Consider the following 25,049-nt stretch of genomic DNA (forward strand, 5'->3'; position numbering starts at 1 on the left):
GAGTACCTGGACCTGTCCATGCCCCTGGACCAGTACTCCCCCAGCTTTCCCGACACCCGGAGCTCTACGTGCTCCTCAGGGGAGGATTCCGTCTTCTCTCATGAGCCGCTGCCTGAGGAGCCCTGCCTGCCCCGACACCCAGCCCAGCTTGCCAATGGCGGACTCAAACGCCGCTGACTGCCACCCTCCACACCCTCCTCAGACTCCACCATCAGCTGTAATCCTTACCCACAGCCCCTGCCAGGCCCACCGCCCGTCCATCTCTGTCCCCTTTCCTGCTGGCAGGAGCTGGCTGCCTACCAGGGGCCTTCCTGTGTGGCCTACCTTCGCCCCGCTCAGCTCACCTCTTCCTCCTCCTCCTCCTCCTCCTCTCCACCTGGCAGTGAGAGGTGCAAAGAGGCAGATCCTTGCTGCCGGCCACTTCGTCCCCTCCCAGATGTTGGACCAAGACCCCTCCCTGCCACCAGGTCCTGCCTGGAAGGCAGGGAGTGGGAGCCGATGAACAGGCATGCAAGTGAGAGCCTCCTGAGCTTTCTCATTTGGGTTTGGTGTGTTTCGCCTTCACCTAGAAGCCCCTAGCACTCTGGCGGCAGGTGCCTTGTCCTCAGGGCCACAGCAGTAGGGAGATCAGTGCTTTGGGCCTCAATCGAAGGTGACCTCTGCTCCAGATAGGTGGTGCCAGTGGCTTATTAATTCTGATAGTTGCTTTGCTGACCAAATGCCTGGTACCAGAGGATGGTGAGGCGAAGGCCAGGTTGGGGGCAGTGTTGTGGCCCTGGGGCTCAGCCCCGAACTGGGGGCTCTGTACATAGCTATGAAGAAAACACAAAGTGTATAAATCTGAGTATATATTTACATGTCTTTTTAAAAGGGTCATTACCAGAGATTTACCCATCGGGTAAGATGCTCCTGGTGGCTGGGAGGCATCAGTTGCTATATATTAAAATCAAAGAAAAAAGAAAAAAAAAGAAAATGTTTTTAAAAAGGTCATATATTTTTTGCTACTTTTGCTGTTTTATTTTTTTAAATTATGTTCTAAACCTATTTCAGTTTAGGTCCCTCAATAAAAATTGCTGCTGCTTCATTTTTCTATGGACTGTGTGAAAAGGGCAAGAATGTCCACTGGAAGAGGGACACTCACAGGCTCTGGGGCTGGCTCTGTCACAAGGGCACCACACGCTCCCTGTGCAGGTTCCTTGTAACCTCTTCCTCCTAGGTCCGGCGCCCAGACCTCACGACACACCTCCTGCCTCTCCGATACTTTTGGAAAGTCAGGAAAAGAAGATGTCTGCATCAAGGGCAGGAACCCCCGTCCATGCACTAGAGGCGCTGGGCAGAGGGCCAAGGCCCAGAGCCATCGACCACAGATGGTTTCCTCTGAGGAAACCTGTGGGGTTGAGCTGGGGAGGGGGACACCTAGGAATGGCCACACGGGGTAGAGCTAAAGTGATTAAGAGGAAGCTTCACACCTGTAATCCCAGCACTTTGGGAGGCCGAGGTGGGCAGATAACTTGAGGTCAGGAGTTCAAGACCAGGCTGGCCAACATGGTGAAACCCCGTCTTTACTAAAAATACAAAAATTAGCCTGGCATGGTGGTAGGTGTCTGTAATCCCAGTTACTCAGGAGGCTGAGGCAGGAGAATCCCTTGAATCTGGGAGGCAGAGGTTGCAATGAGCCGAGATCACGCCATTGCACTCCAGCCTGGGCAAGAGTGAGACTCCATCTCAAAAAAACAAAAAGGAAAGCGAATGATGAAGGTCTGCAGAAGCACAAACCCAGACGTGTCTGCCCCCTCTGTGTGGGCGTGGTTTTGCTGGTGCTTCTAAGTGCAGGAGAACGTGTCACCTGAGGCTAGTTTCGCATTCAGGTCCCTGGCTTCTTTTTTTGTTGTTATTCCTCCCCAGATCGTCCTTCCTGTATCCATGTGACCAGACTGTATTTGTTGGGACTGTCACAGATCTTGGCTTCTTACAGTTCTTCCTGTCCAAACTCCACCCTGCTCCTCAGGAAGGGGGGAAAGTTCTCCAAATGTTTTTGATTTTTGGCTGCTTGGAATTTACTTCTGCCACCTGCTGGTCATCACTGTCCTCACCAAGTGGATTCTGGCTCCCCAGTACCTTATGGCTCAAACTACCACTCAGCCGCTATATTAAAGCTTGCATTTGCTGGATTACTGCTAAATACAAAAGAAAGTTCAATATGCTTTCACTTCTGTAGGGAAAATGGGATTGCTGCTTTAAATTTCCGCGCTAGGTATTTCTTGGCAGCTGCAGTGTTGGTCACTATTGTAAAGTTCTCTTTGTTTCTCTCTGTAAATATGCACCTGCTTACATTACAATTTGTATTTATGTTTAAAGAAGGCATCATTTGGTGAACAGAGCCAGGAAATGAATTTTTAGCTCTTAAAATCATTTGCTTTGAGGCTGCACAGGAGTGTCTTTCCTTGTAAAATCGTGATGATAATTTCTGCCTTGGCCCTACCTTGAAGCAATGTTGTGTGAAGGGATGAAGAATCTAAAAGGCTGAATAAGCCTTGGGAGAGGTGCTAGAAAAATATAAGGCACTATCATTATTACAGTGATGTCCTTGCTGTTACTACTCAAATCACCCATGAATTTCCCCAAAGACTGCACTAGCTGTCAAATAAAAGAGAATGAAATTGACCTGAGAGAAAATGAAATGGCCATTTTACTTAGAGGACCAGACTGAGTCTCCTGAGGAAAGGAATCCAGTTTATCCAATGAAGATGTTGTGCTATCTAGGCGCTGAGTCTCTCTGGTTTCCTGAGGGTTAAAAGATTAGGGCTGGGATCACCACAGCATTAATCAATATTGCCTTTCCGTTCCGTCTTTTCAAACTGTCATAGGCTGGGAATCATCGGTCCCTTGGCCTTGCTAATGTAATGTATTGATCTCAGGTAAGTAAGATTGAGCATCAAATGAGGCAAGAAATCTGTCTCAATGATAATGAGGTTGCTGTGCTTATTAGCCACCTCTGGATGGAGTCAGCGAACTAAACTCTCAATTGGCATTAGGTGACACACCAGTCTGCTCGCAAGTCACATTGGTCTGACTACTACCTGTTAGTGTGTGCTGGTGGTGAGTGGGAAATCTTTAGCCTAGATTTGGCATTACAGAGCAATTGATATGTGGTTTGTTTTGAAATTAGACATGACACAGGTGCAAGGCCATAAGTGTCAGGCCACCACATCTGTTGTAGCAGAATTCTGTGTGAGACACAGGCCACATCTAGCATCACTGCGGTTGGGGTTTTAGAGAATGCCTAAAGTGGCCGGGCGCAGTGGCTTAACACCTGTAATCCCAGCACTTTTGGAGGCCGAGGTGGGCAGATCACCTGAGGTTGGGAGTTCAAGACCAGCCTGGCCAACATGACAAAACCCTGTGTCTACAAAAATTAGCTGGGCATGGTGGTGCATGCCTGTAATCCCAGCTAGTCCGGAGACTGAGGCAAAAGAATTACTTGAACCCAGGAAGCGGAGGTTGCAGTGAGCCAAGGTCACACCACTGCACTCCAGCCTGGGTGACAGTGTGAGACTCCATCTTAAAAAAAAAAAATTGTCTGAAGTCATAGCCAGTGAGATCATTAGCAGCAGGTAGAGCCAAGGTATCTGCATCTATAGAGAAGGGAGCAGAGAGGAAAAAGCTCTGAGGCGGCCGGCACAGCCTTCCATTCCCTCCGTTGAGGAGAGCCAGGGAAGAGGGCAGTCGGCAAGAACCCAACTACTAAGACTTAGTCTGGGCGGGTTCCCTCTAGGTGGATCCTCAAAAGTATTCAGAACCATTTCCACCATACTGCCCTACATACTGGTCTTCACACAGAGAAGAGATCTATTTCATAAATATGCTAAAAGAGGTATAATTGTCTCTACCCTGGGAGGCTAGCAGCAATGTGTGTGGCTCTCTGGGAACACTGCACGTCTCCTCCCAGCTCTGCACTGTCCAGGGCTACCATGGCAGTGGCTTAAAATCAACATGGTGGGAGTACTTATATCACTGGAATAGGCAGATGCTATTTATCAGGGCTTTCCCCCCATCAAAGAGTTGGTGGCTAATGATTTACCAGAACACCACTGGCTGGGGCTAGATGTAAGGATCACTGAGCCCAACAGCCAAGCCCCCTAAGTAATGAGAACAATGAAACATCCCTGACTGCTGCTAGCAGAAGAGTGGGAGGAGAGGCGTATCAGATGGCCGGGGTTTCTTGACCGGGTGACTGCTCATTCCCACCCTGCTTGGAGAGCAAGCCAGAAGGAACTACAGGACAGCCCAACAGTATGACTCACTCAGCTAAAACAGGGTTGAGCAAGTTTAACTAACTAATCCCTTTCCCACATTTAACACCTGCAATGTGGCTAATTAAAACCCATCATTTTAAAAATGGGAAAATGTATTGTGAATCACCTCACTAGGCAGGATCCATGACTGTTGTATTTGCACGGTAGGAATTCATTCCCTAAGAACTGGGCTTCATTAGTGGGACATGGGGCTCCTCTGATGGAGCAGGAGTTTAGAAAGCATCGTAGAGTGCATATTCTTGAAGTGCTGGTGACATTCACATTTAGGTGATCCCAGACAGGACAGTTGAATTTCGTTTTAACTGACTGCCATCTAATCACAGCAAGTAAATCTAATTTTATCACCTACAGGCTGAAATACCTTTTAGCCTTCTAACCACTCCCCAAGAGAAGAAAACTCTTGGTCAACTTGCTGGCAGTCTGTCTGTTACGTAGTATTAGCAATACTGAAAACACCAAACATAAGTATCCTAATGTAATACATGTTGCTGGGTAGTCCAGGGATTATAGCAGACCTTCACAACTCCTATGACTAACAGTCTTGTTTGTGAAAGACAAACTGACCAGAAACACACCCCCAACACAAACAAATGGTTAAGGCTTAAACCCTTAATTATGCTTCCTCGCAAAATGGTGGCTAATGAAAGCCATATGTGCTAGAAGAGTGGCTGCCTCTCAGATTCCTGCAGCCTCTGCAAGGCCCAAGAGGAGGATGTCAGAACAACTAAGCAGCCAGATCTTTTCTGCTTGCCAATGTTTAACTCCCCATTTTCTCCAAGAAGCTTCTCTTCGTTATATCCAGAAAGATCTTACTGAGGAGTATATCCATCCCGTCTCATAAGGTACTTTGTTTCCAGGGTGCTGATCCTACTGATGGGTCATTCAGAAAGTTAAACAGGTGCTCTTAAAATGGTTTTTGGAGCTTCCAAGTTCTTACTTAGAATTCCAAGCCATAGGAGACAGAGATATCTAATGTGCCAAGCTGATTCCATTATGCAAAAAAATTTCCTCTGTAAAAGGATGTGCACAAGAGGCTGTTAAAAAACAATATGGTGGGGCGTGGGCTTTACACAAAGTTGAGTGGGGTGGCAATGGTACAGAGGAGTGGGACTTTGCAATTATATTTTTCTAAATGACCTGAACTTGGTCTCACTACTCACATCACCTGGAATGGTTACAAGGCCTCAAAGGACTGCCCCATGGGCTAAACGGCTGATCCTCGCTCTGAAGCCAGAGTCTTAGCTGGGAGGTCCTTTAAAGATTCCACTGTTCAGGGCCAGAAGCTGGAGAGAGTGAGCTCCATCCTCAAGTAGTCCTTATGCTCCTTTGAACTAGCCTTGCTGTTCTGTCTTTTGTGATTTGGCCTGGAGTGTCTAGACATAAAAAACATAAGGACTGTAGGCATTAGTCACAATTAGACTTGTGAATTCTTTAGGAGTGAATCCCTTTTTTGTTTTCTTAATCAAAATAGTGACAGACCACAAAGTCAAATCTGAGATTATAATTTACCTTGATAATAAAAGATAAAGAGGATGCACAAAAAACGAGGTCTATGTGTGCCTTGGCTGCTTTTCTGGGCTTACCCATCTGTGTCTTCATAGATTCTCTGTCCTACCAGGAGCGTCTTTGGTCTACAAGAGCCACTTCCCAATTCAGCTCTCCACAGTCTCCCTCCCCACTGTTTACTCTGTGCTCTGTGTCATGCCCTGTGCTCCTGCCCCAAATCCCTTCACCCAAATGGGAAAACTGGATGATAGATAAGTAATTTCTTATTTACATGCATTTCTCCTGAAATTCAAGTTGCCTTCCTGCTAGTATTTCCTGACATCAGAAGCCCGTGTAAAATACACATCACATAGAAACTATTTCCATCTGGCACATAAAAAAAAGAGTCTGCCTATTGTAATTGGCCTCTACGCTTGGCATGTTTTTGTCTGACCCACAATTGTATTGGTGGATCTTTTTTTCTGCTTTTGGATAGCTGAAGTAAAAAACATAGTAGTTATAAGATGACTAAAGTTCAGCCTACAATTTCCTGTTTGGACAACAGGAAGAATTGTGCAGTGTTTTGCAACAGGACTAATTCTAGATTCTCACTACCCTTAAAGATAACTAGAGGGAAAGAGTTTTCTCTTTCTTTTTCTTTTATTAAAGATACTTACAGCTTCTTTAGAAGTAGTGATGGATCCTTTAGGTAATGAAAGAGGTGTTGATGGTGTTATGGGTGATGATGTAACTGGTGGCGACTGTATAAAGTCTTCATCCTTAAACATCAGAACTCAAGAGTTGGGTTACTGATTTAAAACAAAATGTGTATTAATCTACAGTCCACTGCCTTGACTACCAGGAACTTGTCACAACGACTTCATATCCTGGCACAGGATTCAAAAGGCAAAATCTGAAACCTAATTACAGAATATTAAGCTTCCTTAGAAACAGATCAAACAGTACAATAAATGTTCCTTATTAAGGAACATTGTATTGAATTTCAATTTCATTAAGGGGATTAAAACGGGAGAAATTGACCTGCTATTTTCATTTTTTAGTCTAATTAACCAAATGGAAAGTAACCATCTAACCTTAGTTCCCTTCAGTTGAGGTGCAAGATCCACCATGTTCTCTTTAGATTCAGTGAAAGTAGGTAATTCCACAAGAATATCTGTCTTTGGAGCCTGGGGAGAGAAACATTCTATATATCATAAGCTTTCTGCTCTTCCTAAAACTCAAACTTTTACAGCAGTCAGTACCCTTTTTAGCACAATTTGCTTTCCACTAAATCCCTAACTTCCTCCTCCAACTATACCCTTTATGAGTAACATAGCAAATATGCCCCTGACATAGCAACTTAGTATTATTTCTCTGAGTCTTGAGTACTTTATATATAAAAGTTGCACTCTCATTTCATTCTAGCATTTAAAATACTCATTCATTAGCAATCTACTGATTTGCCAATACTGATCCTGCTGTCGGCCTCAAAAATAAAAAGCCATTTCTCAATTGTCATTTTATTTTTTGTTGTTGTTTGTTTTTTTTTAGAGACAGAGCCTCACTCTGTCACCCAGGCTGGAGTGCAGTGGCATGATCTCAGATCACTGCAACCTCCACCTCCTGGGTTCAAGCAGTTATCCCTGCCTCAGCCTCCTGAGTAGCTGGGATTACAAGTGCCTACCACCATGACTGACTACTAATTTTTGTATTTTTAGTAGAGACGGGGTTTTACCGTGCTGGCCAGGCTGGTCTTCAACTCCTGACCTCAGGTGATCCGCCTGCCTCAGCCTCCCAAAGTGCTGGGATTACAGGTGTGAGCCACCACACCCGGCCTCAATTATCATTTTCTAATAGCATTGATATAACTTGGTCTAAATTGCATCTTTATCATTTTTAGTATCTAATAATAAATGATAAAATTGCCTGACTTACTAAAATGGTAAGCTCCTGTAACACAAGGAAGATGGGGAGAGGGGTGGTATTGAAATAGATAACGATCAGAATGGGGGTAGTGATAGAATAGGTAGCTATATTACAGTATATTTGATTTGATGTCTCTCTGTTCTTCACAGAACCTAGCATGCTACTTGTTCTCATTTTGTATATCTACATGTAGAATAGAAGTTTTAAAATATGGCTGGGAAAAAAGCCAATAATATGCTTAGGCGCTAATCATTTTGTCCTTAATTCCTTTTTCACCCACACCAGAAAGCAACATCTGGATAAAGAGTTTATGGCCCTCTAGAATAAGTCTTAGAACCCAAATTTAGCTGAGACAATGAGCTCCTCCAAGATTTTCTTGCCTCTAGAGCAATCTAAGAATGACAATTAATTTTGGTCTGTCTTGAATGAATGGATCCAAGAGTTAGATAGAATAAGAACCCACTACCCTGCCTTTTAGAACATGGTCTATACTCTAAAACTGCTCCCAGTCTCCCTAGAATTGTTCGGGGACAAATCCCAAAATCAGATATGAAAACGGAAAGCAAGATGGTGTTTCCTGAAGTCGAGTTTTCATACTGGACTTCAAATAATTTTCCTTGGCTTGTCCAAGGCTCGTCTCAATTATATCTAATTAAGATGTAAAATGACTGGTCCTCATTTAGTACTTTGACTGATCCCCTAAACCACAGTGTAGCATCTTCTACAAGAGTCTTTCCTTTCTTACTCATGCAGGGTTCTGAGTCAGACAGGAAGCCACCAGCTAGAGAAGCAGGAGGCCCTTTCTGATGGGCCCAGAGCAAGATGCTGCAGTGACTGGGCCAATCCTGTGCTCTTCCACACAACACTATGAAGGAAAATGATTAAGGAATTGAGTTGAAGGACATTCTAGATTAGCCGATCAATGCTTAAAAATTAATAGGAATCTGGACAAATGAAATAGAACAGGAACTGTTCGGTCTAAAAAAGCAGCAGAAACACACAGACACACACAACAAGTCACACCAGTCTGCTAATGAAGATGAGATAGATTAAGGAAAAGGAATAAACTACTCCTGGCCGGGTGTGCTGGCTCACACCTGTAATCCCAGCACTTTGGGAGGCCGACACAGGCGGATCACCTGAGGTCGGGAGTTTGAGACCAGCCTGACCAACATGGAAAAACCCCGTCTCTACTAAAAATATAAAAATTCTCCTGCTTCAGCCTCCCAAGTAGCTGGGATTACAAGCATGCATCACCACATCCAGCTAATTTTGTATTTTTAGTAGAGATGGGGTTTCACCATGTTGGTCAGGCTGGTCTCAAACTCCTGACAGGTGATCCACCCACCTCGGCCTCCCAAAATGCTGGGATTACAGATGCGAGCCACCACACCTAGCCTTTGTTTTTGTTTTGTGTGTATTTTTGGGAATTTTAAAAACATATAAACATATAAAGCTAGTTGGGCCAAATTCTAAAAGGCCAAAAGAAATGCCTGCTCTGACTGCAAGATTACATCAAGCATTCATGGAGAGGCCTCAGTTGGATGGATACTGAGGGTCCACATTAACCCAGGTACTCACCTCTCCACTGAGTGGTATCTCAACTGGCTTGGGCTTCACATCTATCAGGTAGAAGGTACGGGACAGGAGCAAAAGGGAAGGAGGGACGTTCTCCTTTAGGTGGAGGTCCTGCCACTGGAGAATGGAAGGGGAACAACATTGTGAGAATCACAGAACGCCGGAGCCGGAGGAACCCACAGTCATCTAGCGCCTCCCTCAGTTATAGCTTCCCATCACCTCCACTCCCCCAACCCATGATTTCCAAGCCACACCATGGCTGCTTTCCTAACACCATCTGCAGGTTCTTCATGGAATGTTTAACAATGATAGAAATGAAATGTAATAGGAGTTACTCCTTTGTTTTAAAGCATTGATGTTCTTAGTATAAATATGCTATCTGAGGAAAAATATTAAACATGGGTTATCATAGCATGTGTTGGTTTGGGGCACTAACTGAAAAACAGCCCGAGGTGGGCCACCAGGCAAAGTGGGGACCCCCAGACAGATTCACACAGATGACAGGCCTTGAACTGAAATTTTTGCCAGGACCCTTTACACTACGTGGAGTAGGTAAAATTCTAAGGTGATCCCAAGACACCTTGTCCCTGAGGTACCCACACCCTCTAGTTACTCAACAGTATTCTAGGCACTGTATGAAAGGATTTTACAGATGTAATTGAGGTCCCAAGTCGGTTGACCTTAAGATAGGGAGATTATTTGGATGGGCCTCGCCTAATCACATGAGACCATAAATTGGGGGCTAGAGGTCAAACACGGGGGAAACTGGAGATTTCAAGCACGAGGAGGCTCTGGCATGTGAGAAGTCCTCTGAGGCCGGCTTTGCAGATGGAGAGGGCCAAGAAGCAAGGAATACAGGTGGCCACTAGGAGCTGAGAGTAGCCTGGGGCTCACAGCCAGCCGTGAAACAAAGACCTCAGTCCGACAGCTGCAAGGAACTAAGTTCAGCCAACAAACTGAATGAACTTGGAAGCAGGTCTTTCCCACAGCCTCCAAGGCAATACAGCCTACACTTCTGACCTACCAACTGTGAGCTAATACACTGATTTTAAGCCACTAAGTTCATGGTTCTTAGGCAGCAATAGAAAACTGATAGAGTACCTGATCTCAATCAAATGGAAAAATCAACCTAGTTCTTCAGCATCCCACTGCTCAATAAAATAAGGCAAATTAGGTAAGATGGTTCACTGGCAAAGGAGAAATCACATGAGGAGGTTTGCATATTGTAGTGGGGGGAGCGTTCTGGGGAAGAGTGCCCTGGAGGGGTGCTGCTACTTGCCTCTGTGAGCTGTTGTCGCAATTGTTCCTCTGTGAGACCCAGTGATCTCATCCCTCGGGCCCTACAGGCAGCCTGTAGTTCTGATACACTCAATACCTTCACCCCTTCCTTGGCAATTATCTGAAAGAAATGTAAGGGATGGAGTTGGAGCTTTTGATTCCGATTTTACATAATCCCTAAATTCCAACAAATCAGTGGAAACAGAATTGGAGGCTTGGACACCTCGTCCCCTGCACTGGCTGCTGCTGCAAAGGCAAAGTAGAGAGGTAGCAGTTGAAATAATGGGAATCCTGCCAACAGGTATTAGCAATATCAGAGATACTTACACAACTCCTCCCCAACATTCTGTCATCAGAGTAATTATTTCCCCTCTTGATCTGCATTTTGTCTGGTTGTGACATATCTACTTTTCTCTTCCATGGCAGTTTTATGGTTCATTAGAAAAAAGTAGTTCACTTAAAAGCTTACAATGTACCATTTGTTGCATGTCCCTGTAGTGTTCTCCCCTGCTGTCCTCCCACCAACCCCAGAAATGGCCCTGACACACTGGTTCATAAAACTCCCTCAGTATATACTACAGTTTATGTCAGGTCTCCATATGCAAACCTGGAGCCTGAAAGTCTGAAGTCCTGCCTGCCCTGGCTGATGTCTCCCACCCCTGCCTGTGTTCACCATTGTCCCTGATCGCTTCCCTGGACAAGCCCCTCACCCAATCCTGCCATCTTAACTGTTCTTATGAGAATGTAAATACCTCTCACCCAACCCTGCCATTGTAACTGAACTTGTGGTCATGTATATTCCCTTGCCCCTACCCCCCACCACTATAACTGATCTTACTCTGCAACACCTCCACTCCCCAAAAAACTACCCAAACCTATAAAACCAACTCCTATCCCACTACCCTTTGCTAATGCCCTTTCCAGCCCTAGCCCACCTGCACCCAGGTGAATTAACAGCCATGTTGCTCACACAAAGCCTGTTTGGAAGGTCTCTTCATTCAAAGTGCACATTTTATCAACAATTTCTGCTTGGCGTAACCCAAAATGATGGTATATCTGGGGCCAGTATTTATTCCAAAGTTCTAAGAGCAACAACTGAAATCTAAATGGGGCCAAAGGGATCATGTTCTCAGTTCTGGGAAACCTGCTCCCCTGGGCGAAATGCTTTTAAATCAGCTGATTCTGAGTCAAGAAACATTCCATCCATTTTTTTAAAAAGCCTAATTAGTAGTTACAGTCCAAGGATGCCTTTCTTCTACAAGATGTTGAGGCTCTGCTTTCCTCGCAGCATTATGCTTTGCATACCAAGCCAGCTACCCCTTCTTGGCAGGCCAATGCGCCCAGCAGAATATTGACTTTGGCACCGGCTTCCCAGTATGAGAGCAGAAGTGTGGGAGCAGAGATTTGTCAGGAATCTACTGAGCTGTTATTTCCTTCCCAGCAGATCCTAACTGCTTTAGATGAGTCCCAGCTAAGATATCCAAATTGCTAACTGCTTATGATGGCCTTCTCAAGAAAATGAGGAAGAGGATGACAGCTCCTCAAATGAGTAATCAAGGCTCAAGTTGTCATAGTAATAGTTGTTTAAACCACTCATTTTGCCAGAACTCAACATGACTAGACCCAACAGAAAATACTGCACTTCTGGCCAGGCGCAGTGGCTCACACCTGTCATCCCAGCACTTTGGGCGGCCGAGGCAGGTGGATCACCTGAGGCCAGGAGTTTAAGACCAACCTGGCCAACATAGTAAAACTCCATCTCTACTAAAAATACAAAAATTAGCCAGGTGTGGTGGTGCACGCCTGTAATCCCAGCTACTTGGGAGGCTGAGGCGGGAGAATCGCTTGAACCTGGGAGGCGGAGGTTGCAATCAGCTAAGATTGCGCCACTGCAGCCTGGGCGACAGAGTGAGACTTTGCCTCAAAAACAAAAACAAAAAATACTGCACACTTCATCCCACAGGCACCCTAAGGTATCTCCTAAAACCTTGCTAATTCCCTAGAGCTATGGTTAAGTTCTTACTTCATCATCTGCTTTTATAGACTTCAGTTTCATCAGGAGCTGAAAGCGTAGCAGGTTATTGGTTCCAAACGTCTGCAATTCCAGCAGTTTGCAAAGGGCAACCAGCTGAGGGCGATCTAGTTGCTCCAGGGCCAGCTGGTCCTCAAACAGTTTGGAAAATTGAACTATCTCCTTTGTGCTGGGCTTGTGGCCTGTCTGGACCTAGGCAGTGGGATAAAGAGGCCAATTAAAATGTGTTTCCTACTTAATTTAACTTTCCCACTAAGCTATTTGAAAGTGACATCAAAGCATTTATGGGACTCTGTCTGACATCTGGAAATGGGCCTCATAGTATACAGGAAAGATATCTGTCTGAAGTCAAACTATATCAGCTGAAAAATCAGTAGTTCAAAAGTTTGACTCGAAATCTACTGTTCTTTCCAAGAAGTTATCAAGGTCTTCAACATGTTGATTACTTTAAGGCAGGCTTTTCTGCAAACTACTGTCAATGTTTATAATATTACATGTTTACAATATTTAATTATGTTCGTAATTTAGATATTTGCAATTTCAAAGATGGTGAACAATTTGGGAAATCCATGAGGACATGTGTCTTTCATATAACTCCCAGCCCTGAAGTTGTTTGGCATTATGAAAAAGATGGACACCTGCTTCACGTAGGATGAGAGCCGTGTAGAGGCATCACCCATCTTGGCTCTGTTCCTCCTTGCCATTTCTGTCATGGTTTCTTGAAGAAATTTTGCTATTTCCAACTTTGCAGCCATTTTCTTTTTCTGTTTTTCTTCCTTAATGGTAGAAGAGTAAAAGTTACTCAAGCCTTCATGATTGCAAATTGGTAGGTAAAGACGGGAGAAAAATCGCTGTCTCCTTGTTATTGCTCATCCCTACATCTTGTAGTCACATGAAGCTCAGGCTTAGCTGAATAGGTTTGTGAGACCAGAGCAAGTAAAAAGAAGCCTCTATTTGGAAGTTGTCTCCTTACTTTTTGTAATCATAAGCATGTAATAGATCCAAAATGTTCCCCCAATGGGAGGCTATATATATATATATATTTTTTTTTTTTTTTTTTTGAGACAAAGTCCCACTCTGTCACCCAGGCTGGAGTGCAGTGGCAACAATCTTGGCTCACCACAACCCCCACATCCTGGGCTGAAGCAATTCTCCTGCCTTAGCCCCCTGAATAGCTGAGATAACAGGGGTGTGCCACCACACCTGGCTAATTTTTTTTTTTTTTTGAGACAGAGTTTCACTCTTGTTGCCCAGGCTGGAGTGCAATGGTGCAACTCGGGTCAACACAACCTCCACCTCCCAGGTTCAAGCAATTCTTCTGCCTCAGCCTCCCAAGTAGCTGGGATTACAGGCATGCACCACCACGCCCGGGTAATTTTTTATATTTTTAGTAGAGATGGGGTTTCTCCATCTTGGTCAGGCTGGTCTCAAACTCCTGACTCCACCTCGGCCTCCCAAAGTGATGGGATTACAGGCATGAGTCACCACGCCCAGCCTTTTGTTGTTGTTGTTGTTTTTTGAGAGGAGTTTTGCTCTGTCACCCAGGGTGGAGTGCAGAGGCCATCTCAACTCACTGCAATCTCCGCTTCTGGTTCAAGCAATTCTCCTGCCTTAGCCTCCTGAATAGCTGGGATCATAGGTGTGCACCACCACACTCAGCTAATTTTTGTATTTTTAGTAGAGAAGGGTTTCACTGTTTTGGCCAGGCTGGTCTTAAACTCCTGACCTCAAGTGATCCGCCCGTCTCAGCCTCCCAAAGTACTGAGATTACAGGCTTGAGCCACGGCGCCCAGACAAGAATGAGATACTATCTTTAACCTGGTGAAAACCATCCAGGCTGCCAGTTGAGCCAACTCCTTGTTTGAGTGGCCCTGGGATTTGCTTTACAAAGAAAACTAAGAAATGGACTGTATACTAATGTGGCTTACAGTTTAACTAGAAAACAGACGTAAGTAATTACAATACAGTGAGTTAAGTGCTCTAACAGACATAAACAACACTACACAGAAGAAAAATAAATGGACACTCATAGGACACTGTGTTGACTGGTATTTCTTAACCCTTGTTCATCATCAGAAATGTAGTATGGTAGCATTTTCAAAATAACCACAGTCAGAACTCAGGGCCGTAAAGAAGAACAGGAATATGTATATTTTTAAGTTGCCTAGGAGATTCTAATGATCAGTCAGCCAGTCATAGGAATCACTGATTTTTAGATAGATCTTAAAGGATGTAGACAGAAAAAAAAAAAAAAATCACACAATGGCAATACCACGGTTGGAAACCACATAGTGGCTGGGCGCAGTGGCTCACACCTGTAATTCCAACACTTTGGGAAGCTGAGGTTGGTGGATCGCCTGAGGTCAGGAGTTCAAGACCAGACTGTCCAACTTGGTGAAAACCCATCTCTACTAAAAATACAAACATTAGCCGGGCATGGTGGCACATGCCTGTAATTCCAGTTACTCAGGAGGCTGAGGAGAATTACTTAAACCTGGGATGCCAGAGAACCGAGATCGAACCATTGCACTCCTGCCTGGGCAACAAGAGTGAAACTCCATCTCAAAAAAAAAAAAACAAACAAAAAAAAGAATTCCTGCCCTCATGGAACTTTTAGTGTAGTGGGAGAGACAAACATTAGTGACTAATGATAATCCAGTAATTCCTCATATTAATAGAGAAGCATAATGGGTAAGTGCTATAAAAGAGAAATGCATGGTACTGTGATCTGATATAAACAGAAAGCTCCTCTTTCCATGGAACAAAGCAAACAAGAATTTTCTAAGACTGTGGCCATGATGTAGACATATTTGTATGTTTTGGGGAATAAGTGGTGTTCAGGAAAGAGGTAACGTTTAAATAAATCACTTTCTCTATTCCCCCGTCTTCCTGAATTCACTAATATTTTTCCTTGAAATGTTATGGCATTAATTCTAGATGCTGATACTTTTTTTTTTTTTTTAATATGGGCTTTCACCATGATGGCCAGGCTGGTCTTGAACACCTGACCTAAGGTGATCCACCCACCTTGGCCTCCCAAAATGCTAGGATTACAGGCGTGAGCCACTATGCCCGGCCTAGATGCTGATTATTTTACATGTAAGCAAATTAAACCATTGCCAGGCAGTCAAATATTGTAATTTGATTTTACCTTGTGAAGGTATCCTAAATTTATCTTCTTTTTTTTTTTTTTTTTTTCTTTTAAGATGGAATCTCACTCTGTCACCTGGGCTGGAGTGCAGTGGCATGATCTCGGCTCATATCAACCTCCACTTCCTGGGTTCAAGTGATTCTACTGCCTCAGCCTCCCAAGTAGCTGGAACTTCAGGTGCGTGCCGCTATGCCCGGCTAATTTTTGTATTTTTAGTAGAGATGAGGTTTCACCATGTTGGCCAGGCTCATACTGAGCTCCTGACCTTAAGTGATCTAGCCGCCTCTGCCTCCCAAAGTGCTGGGATTACAGGTGTGAGTCACGGTACCCGGCCTTGAAATCTTTATTCTTATTGTCAATTTCATAATGTAATCTCTGCCATCTCTCTCTTGGGCTATCATTCTAGCCAGTTTCCCTTCCTTGGCTCTGCCCTCTGCAGCCCCTCCTGCCGGCAAAATTATTCTTCCAAAACACAGATCTAATCACGTCATCTACCCAGCTACCCTGCTTCAAATGTTCCCTTTCCATTATTCACCATGAGAAAGCCTAAATTCCTCAAGCAGGTGGATGCCTTCCAGCCTGATCCCAATGCATCACTTTGTCTGTTTCCTGTCACTGACACGCTGGAACTACCTACTTCAACCACAAATAACCGACCAGTGGTCTCTGACTACATCATACTCTTATGCCACTGAGCCATGTTAAATGCTATTTCTTTTATCCAGAATACCTTTCCCAGACTGTGGTAAAATCTCACTTACTCTTTAAGTCTCAGTTCCAAAGTTACCTTTTCTGTGAAAAATTTCCCAAACTTACTGATGTAAAAGTCGCCCTCTTTGTCCTCTCATAATGTTTTGTTCACACCTCCTTACCACACGCTATCTAGCAGAGTGGCACAGAAGGGGGAGAAGGAAGGAGCTGCCTGTTTTCTCACCTGCACAGTGACTGCCACACTCAGTGGAGGCTCCTCCTTCTCAGGGGCTGCTGAACAGTCTGTTGGGCTAAATCAAACCTTGTCACCGCAGTAACAGTGGACTTCTGTTTTCTTTATTCTTTTTATTTTATTTATTTATTTTTTTAAAGACAGGATCGCACTCTTGCCCAGGCTGGAGTGCAGTGCAGTGGCATGATCTCAGTTCACTGCAGCCTCGACCTTCTGGGCTCAAACAATCCTCCCACCTCAGCCTCCCAGGTAGCTGGGAATACAGGTGCATGCAACCACACCTGGTTAATTTGTTTTAAAATTTTTTGTAGAGACAGGAAACTCGCTGTATTGCCCAGCGTGGTCTTGAGCTCTTGGGTTCACGTAATCCTTCGAGGCACCTTGGCCTCCCAAAGTGCTGGGATTACAGGGATGAGCCACAGCATCCAGCCTGTTCTCTTTACTCTTTTAAAAGTTAAAATCAAGTTAGAATTTAGTGGAGAAGAGAAAATCTTTTCAACTAACGCTGTTACAAAAGCTAGATATCCACATTAAAAAAACAAACAAACAAAAAAAAACAACAGAGAAATGAGGCTGGGTACGGTGGCTCATGCCTGTAATCCCAGCACTTTGGGAGGCTGAGGCAGGTGGATCATGAGGTCAGGAGATTGAGACCATCCTGACTAACACAGTGAAACCCTGTCTGTACTAAAAATACAAAAAATTACCCGGGCATGGTGACACGTGCTTGTAGTCCCAGCTACCTGGGAGACTCAGGCAGGAGAATCACTTGAACCGGGGAGGCAGAGGTTGCAGTGAGCCAAGATGGCACCACTGCACTCTAGCCTGGTGTCTCAAGAAAAAAAAAAGAGAGAGAGAGAGAAATGAATCTGGATACTGACATTACAGTTTTCATAAAAATTAACTCGGCCAGGCACAGTGCTTCACATCTGTTATCTCAGCACTTTGAGAAGCTGAGGCGGGCGGATCACCTGAGATCAGGAAATCGAGACCAGCCTGGCCAACATGGTGAAATTCTGCCTCTACTAAAAATACAAAACTTAGCTGGGCGTGGGGGTGGATGCCTCTAATCCCAGCTACTTGGGAGGCTGACACAGGAGAATCACTTGAGCCCGGGAAGCGGAGGTTGCAGTGAGCTGAGATTGTACCACTGCACTCTAGCCTGGGTGACAGAGTGAGACTCATTCTCAAAAAGAAAAAAAAAAAGTCAACCAAAGATATAAACAGACACTTCCCCGAAGAAGATACACAGATTGTAAATAAGCACAGGAAAGATAATCAACATCATATGACATCAGGAGATTACAAATTAAAACAATGAGATACCACTACACATCTATTTCATAGCAAATGTCTAGGGCACTGAAACATCAAATGCTGGTGAAGATGTGGAACCACAGGAACTCTCATTCATTGCTGATGAGAATATTGAACAATACAGCCACTTCGGAAGACAGTTTAGCAATTTCTTAAAAGCTAAACATAGTCTTGCTATACAATCCACCAATTACTCTCCTAGGCATTTATGCCAGTGAGTTGAAAGCTTACATCTACACAAAAAGCTGTTCATAAGGCCGGGCGCGGTGGCTCACGTCTGTACTCCCAGCACTTTGGGAGGCCGAGGCAGGCGGATCACCTGAAGTCAGGAGTTCGAGACCAGCCTGACCAACATGGAGAAACCCTGTCTTTATTAAAAATACAAAATTAGCTGGGTGTGGTGGTGCATGCCTGTAATCCCAGCTACTTGAGAGGCTGAGGCAGGAGAATCACTTGAACCTGGGAGGTGGAGGTTGTGGTAAGCCGAGTCTGTGCCACTGCCCTCCAGCCTGGGCAACAAAAGCAAAACTCTGTCTCAAACAACAACAAAAAAACCCTGTACATAAGTGTTTATAGAACTTTTATTCATAATTGCCAAAAACTGGAAGCAATCAAGGTGTCCTTTCATAGGAGAATGGATAAACAAACTGTGGTACAGCCATAACAATGGACTATCATTCAGTGATAAAAAGAATTGAGCCATGAAAAGAACTTGAAATGCATATTGCTAGGTGAAAGAAGCCAATCTAAAATGGCTACACACTGTATGATCCCAACTATATGACATTCTGGAAAAGGCAAAACTACAGAGATTAAAAAAAAGATCAGTGGCTGCCTTGAGTTGGGGGAGGAAGAGGAAGGGACAAATAGGGGGAGCATGGGGATTTTTTTTTTTTTTTTTTGGGGATGGAGTTTCGCTCTTGTTACCCAGGCTGGAGTGCAATGGCGTGATCTCGGCTCACCGCAACCTCCGCCTCCTGGGTTCAGGCAATTCTCCTGCCTCAGCCTCCTGAGTAGCTGGGATTACAGGCACGCACCACCATGCCCAGCTAATTTTTTGTATTTTTAGTAGAGATGGGGTTTCACCGTGTTGACCAGGATGGTCTCGATCTCTTGACCTCGTGATCCACCCGTCTCAGCCTCCCAAAGTGCTGGGATTACAGGCTTGAGCTTTTTTTTTTTTTTTTTAAAGACGAGGTTTCACCATGTTGGTCAGGCTGGTCTTGAACTCCTGACCTCAAGTGATCCACCCACCTTGGCGTCCAAAGTGCTTGGATTACAGGCGTGAGCCACACCCGGCCTGGGGGTTTTTTTTTTTTTTTTTTTTAAAGACAGGGTCCTCCTCTGCCACCTAGGCTGGAGTGCAGTGGCACTATCATAGGTCATTGCAGCCTCAACCTCCTGGGCTCAAGTGACCCTCTTGCTTCAGCCGCCCAAGAAACTGGGACCACAGGCATGAGCTATCATGCCTAACTAATTTTTTTGTTTTTTGTGGAAATGGAGTCTCGCTATGATGCCCAGGCTGGTCTCAAACTCCTGGGGTCAGACGATCTACCTGCCTCAGCCTCCCAAAGTGCTGGAATTATAGACATAAGCTACTGTGCCTAGAGCAGTGAAACTATTGAGTATGATACTGTGATGGTGGGTGCATGACCTTATGCATTTGCAAAGCCCACAGAACTGTTTCAACATAAAGAGTGAACCCTAAAGTATGAGCTTTAATAATAAAATATCAGTCTTGGTTCTTTAATTGTTACAAATATACCACACTAATGCAAGATATTAATTACAGGAGAAATTGTGACAGGGTAGGGTGGAGAGAAGTAGTACTTTCTGCCTAATTTTTCTGTAAACCTAAAAACTCCTCTAATAAAGGTTATTAAATTTTGTTAAAGTTTAAAAAATCCTACATACCTTTTTGGATTCACTTTCAAAAGTTGACGGCAACATCTCTGGGAAGAGTTTCAGAAACACTGGTAATAAGAATTCCATGAAGGGTACAATTATGAACACCATAAATGGAACCAGGCGGAAGAAATCAACACAAGTTCTCAACAGCTATAGAATTAAATGCACATGCAATATTCATTATTTTAGGGCACACCAAAAATAAAATCAAAAACGAAACAAAAAAAACCCTGTCTTGGTTCATCTTCCTATCTTTCTTCCTTCCTTCCTTTTTTTTTCTTTTTCTTTCTTTCTTTCTTTCTTTCTTTTAAGAGACAGTGTTGCATTACATTGCCCAGTCTGGCCTCAAACTCCTGGGCTCAAAAAATCCTCCCACCTCCCAGGGAGCTGGGATTACAGGCATATGTGCCATGCTCAGCTTGGTTCTTAAAGTGTTAAAACACCAAGACAGGTTTTCTGCAACTTTTTATAAAATGAAAAGGCAGGGTTTTCCCGTTTACCATAGCTCTGAAGTAATTTTTATTGGATATCTTGAAGGAAATCTATGATAATAAAAATATTATTGGCATCTCCTAGACTTTATTACGTTAGAGGGTCCATACTTTAATAACATAGTACCACTTCAAATTGGGGTGTTTTTTGTTTGTTTTTTTGAGACACAGTCTCATTCTGTCTCCCAGGCTGGAGTACAGTGGCACAATCCCAGCTCACTGCAACCTGGGCCTCCCAGGTTCAAGCCATTCTCCTGCCTCAGCCTCCTGGGTAGATGGGACTACAGGCACATGCCACCATGCCTGGCTAATGTTTGTATTTTTAGTAGACAAGGTTTCACCGTGTTGGCCAGTCTGGTCTCGAACATTTGACTTCAAGTGATCTGCCCACCTCTGCCTCCCAAAGTGCTGGGATTACAGGTGTGAGTTATTATGCCCACCCAAAATTGGGTTTTAAAATGCATGTGCTTAATATTTAACAATACTTCAAACATGAAGCCTCTCAACTTCTTGGAGAGATTAAAAAACACAATTATAACCATTCTACAAACATGCATATGTACCCCTGAACCTATAATAAATGTTTGTTAAAAAACCATTCTACAGGCCAGGAACTGTAGCTCATGCCTATAATCTGTGCACTTTGGGAGGCCGAGGCGGGTAGGTCACCTTAGGTCAGGAGTTCAAGACCAGACTGGCAAACGTGGTGAAACCCTGTCTCTACTAAAAAATACAAAAATTAGCTGGGCATGGTGGCTCGTGCCTGTAATCCCAGCTACTTGGGAGGCTGAGGTAGGAGAATTGCTTGAACCGGGACCCGGGAGGCAGAGGTTGCAGTGCGCCGAGATGGAGCCATTGCACTCCAGCCTAGGCTACAGAGCAAGACTCCTGGTTCTCACCAGCAGTTATTATTCCTACTCTGGGATTTTTTTTTTTTTTTTTTTTGAGATGGAGTCTCACACTATTGCCTGGGCTGGAGTGCAGTTGCACTATCTTGGCTCATTACAATCTCCACTTCCCAGGTTCAAGTGATTCTCCTGCCTCAGCCTCCCAAGTAGCTGGGATTACAGGCACCCACCACCATGCCTGGCTATTATTTTTTTTTTTTTTTTTTTTTGTATTTTTAGTAGAGACAGGGTTTCACTATGTTGGCCAGACTAGTCTTGAACTCCTGACCTCATGACTGCCTGCCTTGGACTCTCAAAGTGCTGGGGTTACAGGCGTGAGGAGCCACTGTGACTGGCCTAGTCTGAGATTTTTTTTTTTTGAAAGCGAGTCTCTCTCGGTCACCCAGGCTGGAGTGTAGTATCGTGATCTCAGCTCAGTGCAACCTTCACCTCCCTGTTTTAAGTGATTCTCCTGCCTCAGCCTCTTGAGTAACTGGGATTACAGGTACATGCCATAATGCCCAGCTAATTTTTGTATTTTTAGTAGAGATGGGGTTTCACCACCTTGGTCAAGCTGATCTCAAACTCCTGATCTTGTGATCTGCCCATCTCGGCCTCCTGAGTGCAGGGATTACAGGCGTGAGCCACCGCACCCAGCCACCTACTCTGGGATGTTTAAGATGAAGTTTATGTTGAATTTAGAGCTCCCAAAGAGTTCATTTTAATTTCACATTTTTTTTCTCAAATATGATTCTTGCCTACCCTTCGTCTCTCTCGTCTGGTCAGGACCTGTCCATGCAACAGCCTCCAAACCATTCTGGCAGCAACTTTGGTGTCAATCCAAAGTAAGTGGAATCCATTGTAATAATATTTAAGTTCATCCATGATTTTTTGTCTGTAAGATTGCTCGCCTTCTTTAATCTTCGCGCCAGTTTCTTTTGTGGCCTGAGGGCTTGTCACCTGTGGATCTTTTGTGGCTTGCCCCAGCTGAGGTTTGCCAGGAACCTCTCGCAGCCAGCAAGTGGATGTGTGTAGCTTTTGTATTAGTCTAGTTTGTGAGTGAAGTACTGTATTGCCTGGCTGACTAGGATCTGAGTACTTCTTGCTCCCATAGTTCTTCAGACATGTCTTATTTAAATGGGAATCTGGCAAGTGAAGAAATATACATGATGGGGAATAAAAAGAGCAGGTAGGACGGACAAAATGGCTGGAGAATCTGGAATAAAGAACAACATCCTCTGAGTTAAATACATACTATTACAAAGCACACAGTATCATAAAGCAGGTACTATTAAAGAAATAGGTAGTACATCTGGTCAAAATAAAACAGCTTTTTTTTTCCACTTCCGTCGTCCACACTGCAGTTCAGTGGCGTGATTTCAGCTCACAACAACCTCTGCCTCCTGGGCTTAAGGAATTCTCCTGTCTCAGCCTTCTGAGTAGCTAGCCCGGCTCATTTTTGTGTTTTTAGTAGAGATGGAGTTTCACCAAGTTGGCCAGGCTAGTCTCAAACGCCTGACCTCCTGCCTTGGGCTCCAAAAGTGTTGGGATTACAGGCGTTAGCCACCACACCTGGCCAAGGAATATTGTTTCAAAGAAACACTTGATGGTTGCTGAAGGGATTAACCAATCACATAATACTGCCTTGCCTATGCAGTGTCTTTGAACCCCTCAAATGAGAGGCACTTACAGCTAAAATACCCTTCACCTAAATTCTTCAAGGACATTAGGGCTGGGTGCAGTGACTCACGCCTATAATCCCAGCACTTTGGGATGCTGAGGCAGGTGCATCACCTGAGGTCAGGAGTTCAAGACCAGCCTCGCCAACATGATGAAACCCCATCTCTACTAAAATACAAAAATTAGCCAGGCGTGGTATCATGCACCTGTAATCCCAGCTATTAGGGAGGCTGAGGCAGGAGAATTGCTTGAATCCAAGAGGTGAAGGTGCAGTGAGACAAAATTGTGCCACTGCACTCCAGCCTGGGGGACAGAGTGAGACTCCATCTCAAAAAAAAAAAGAATTAGGATTGGGCACCCCAATTAAGGATCTCTACATTCTGGTATTGCAACAGCCCACAGTCTGCAGTTAAACTGTCATATCAGATTGTTCAAAAATCAAAGTATGACAGATATAAGCAAAGAAAGTGACTGGCAAAGAGACGGCTTTTCCCATTCTTTCAGGTGTTTGTTTTGAGACAGGCATGGTCCTCACTCTGTCAACCCAGGGTCCTAGGCTGGAGGGCTGGAGTGCAGTGGCATAATCACAGCTCACTGCAGCCATGACCGCCCAGGCTCATGTAGAAGAAATCAACACAAGTTCTCAACAGCCTACAGAATTAAATGCATATGCAATATTCATTATTTTGGAACATGCCAAAAACAAAAGCAAAGAAAATTTGTCTTTTTTTTTTTCGGAGCTAGAGTATTGTTCTGTTGCCCAAGCTGGAGTGCAGTGGTGCGATCTTGGCTCACTGCAACCTCTGCCTCCTGAGTTCAAGTGATTCTCCTGCCTCAGCCTCCCTGCAACCTCTACCTTCTGGGTTCAAGTGATTCTCCTGCCTCAGCCTCCTGAGTAGTTGGGACTACAGGAACCCACCACCACACCCGGCTAATTTTGGTATTTTTAGTAGAGACGGGGTTTCACCATGTTTGCCCATCTGGTCTCGAACTCCTGACCTCAAGTGATCCCTCAGCCTCCCAAAGTGCTGGGATTACAGGCATGAGCCACCACACCTGGCTCTTTTTTTTAGTTTGTTTAAGAGACAGGGTCTTGCTATGTTGCCCAGAGTGGCCTCAAACCCCTGGGCTCAGGCAATTCTCACCTCAGCCTTCCAAGGAGCTGAGATTACAGGCACAGTTACCATGCCTGGCTTGGTTCTTAAACTGTTAAAAACCCAGGCTGGAGAACAGTAGTGTGATCACAGCTCACTGCAGCCTCGACCTCCCAGGCTCAGCATCCAGAGTAGCGAGGACTAAAGGCCCACACCACCACACCCAGACGTTCCAAAGTGCTGAGATTATAGGTGTGGGCCACTGCAACATGCCTCAGACTTTTTTTTTTTTTTTTTTTTGCTGCTCCAGTCAACCAAAGGGACACTTTATTGAGGCTCCAGGGCCATGGGGCCTGGGCAAAAGGCTGCCTTTCCCAGAAGGAAGAGGCTTATTTAACCTTCTTGGGGTGCAGGTTGTTGGTGTGGCCATACTTCTTCTTGTGGCAGCTGACAGCACGGGGGTGCTGGAGAGCACAGCACTTACGGCAGATCATCTTGTTGCAGTTGTATTTCTGGGCGAGCTGTCGGAGGGAAGGTTCAATAATGCCACCTCACAGGTGCAGCACCAGGTGCAGGGTGGACTCTTTCTAGATGTTGTAGTCTGAGAGACTGCAGCCATCCTCCAGCTGTTTGCCGGCAAACATCAGACACTGCTGGTCAGGTGTGATACCCTCCTTGTCTTGAATTTTGGCTTTGACATTCTCAATGGTGTCCGCAGTCTCGACCTCAAGGGTGATGGTCTTGCCCGTGAGAGTCTTCACAAAGATCTACATCTCTGCGTCTGTAACTCGGCTGCCTCGCTCCAGCCTCAGACTATTTTTGAAGCATGCCAAGATAAAACACTCTTTGAATGGCCAAAAAGGGGAAAGTGACCAGTGAATAGTTTTTATTTAGTCTCAGTGAATAAATAAATGGTAACAGACCTTAATGGGATAGAAATATGCCCTAAGACTGGCTTGTTCA

At 44.7% G+C, this 25,049-nt stretch overlaps 2 protein-coding genes and 1 pseudogene across 23 annotated transcripts in view; 1 reads left to right on the forward strand and 2 right to left on the reverse strand.

The window, feature by feature from the left end:
* FGFR1 (fibroblast growth factor receptor 1) overlaps positions 1-1,084 on the forward strand; it is a 60,691-nt gene extending 59,607 nt beyond the window's left edge. For 14 of the 17 annotated variants that reach the window (XM_032288188.1, XM_032288186.1, XM_032288187.1 and 11 more), the window contains one exon: positions 1-547. In XM_032288188.1, the coding sequence (XP_032144079.1) occupies positions 1-177 (177 nt within the window). In that variant the 3' untranslated portion in view covers positions 178-547. The other 3 variants (XM_032288185.1, XM_032288190.1, XM_032288202.1) reach the window with 1 other exon arrangement.
* The window catches only part of LETM2 (leucine zipper and EF-hand containing transmembrane protein 2), a 27,294-nt gene continuing 3,080 nt past the window's right edge, over positions 836-25,049 (reverse strand). For 2 of the 6 annotated variants that reach the window (XM_032288204.1, XM_032288205.1), the window contains exons 3-10: positions 22,075-22,528; positions 19,941-20,084; positions 13,254-13,391; positions 12,607-12,807; positions 10,585-10,704; positions 9,309-9,422; positions 6,479-6,580; positions 836-933 (exon numbers count right to left, since the gene is read on the reverse strand). In XM_032288204.1, coding sequence (XP_032144095.1) covers positions 877-933; positions 6,479-6,580; positions 9,309-9,422; positions 10,585-10,704; positions 12,607-12,807; positions 13,254-13,391; positions 19,941-20,084; positions 22,075-22,528 — 1,330 coding nt within the window. In that variant the 3' untranslated portion in view covers positions 836-876. Of the gene's footprint in view, positions 934-4,695; positions 4,763-5,370; positions 5,690-6,478; positions 6,581-6,895; positions 6,989-9,308; positions 9,423-10,584; positions 10,705-12,606; positions 12,808-13,253; positions 13,392-19,940; positions 20,085-22,074; positions 22,529-25,049 lie in introns of those variants that run through there. The other 4 variants (XM_032288210.1, XM_032288207.1, XM_032288206.1 and 1 more) reach the window with 4 other exon arrangements.
* LOC116558322 lies at positions 24,367-24,886 on the reverse strand (annotated as a pseudogene).

This window comes from Sapajus apella, unplaced genomic scaffold, assembly GCF_009761245.1.
Source record: "Sapajus apella isolate SASKATOON/1434 unplaced genomic scaffold, GSC_monkey_1.0 scaffold21, whole genome shotgun sequence".
Classification (NCBI taxonomy): domain Eukaryota; kingdom Metazoa; phylum Chordata; class Mammalia; order Primates; family Cebidae; genus Sapajus; species Sapajus apella.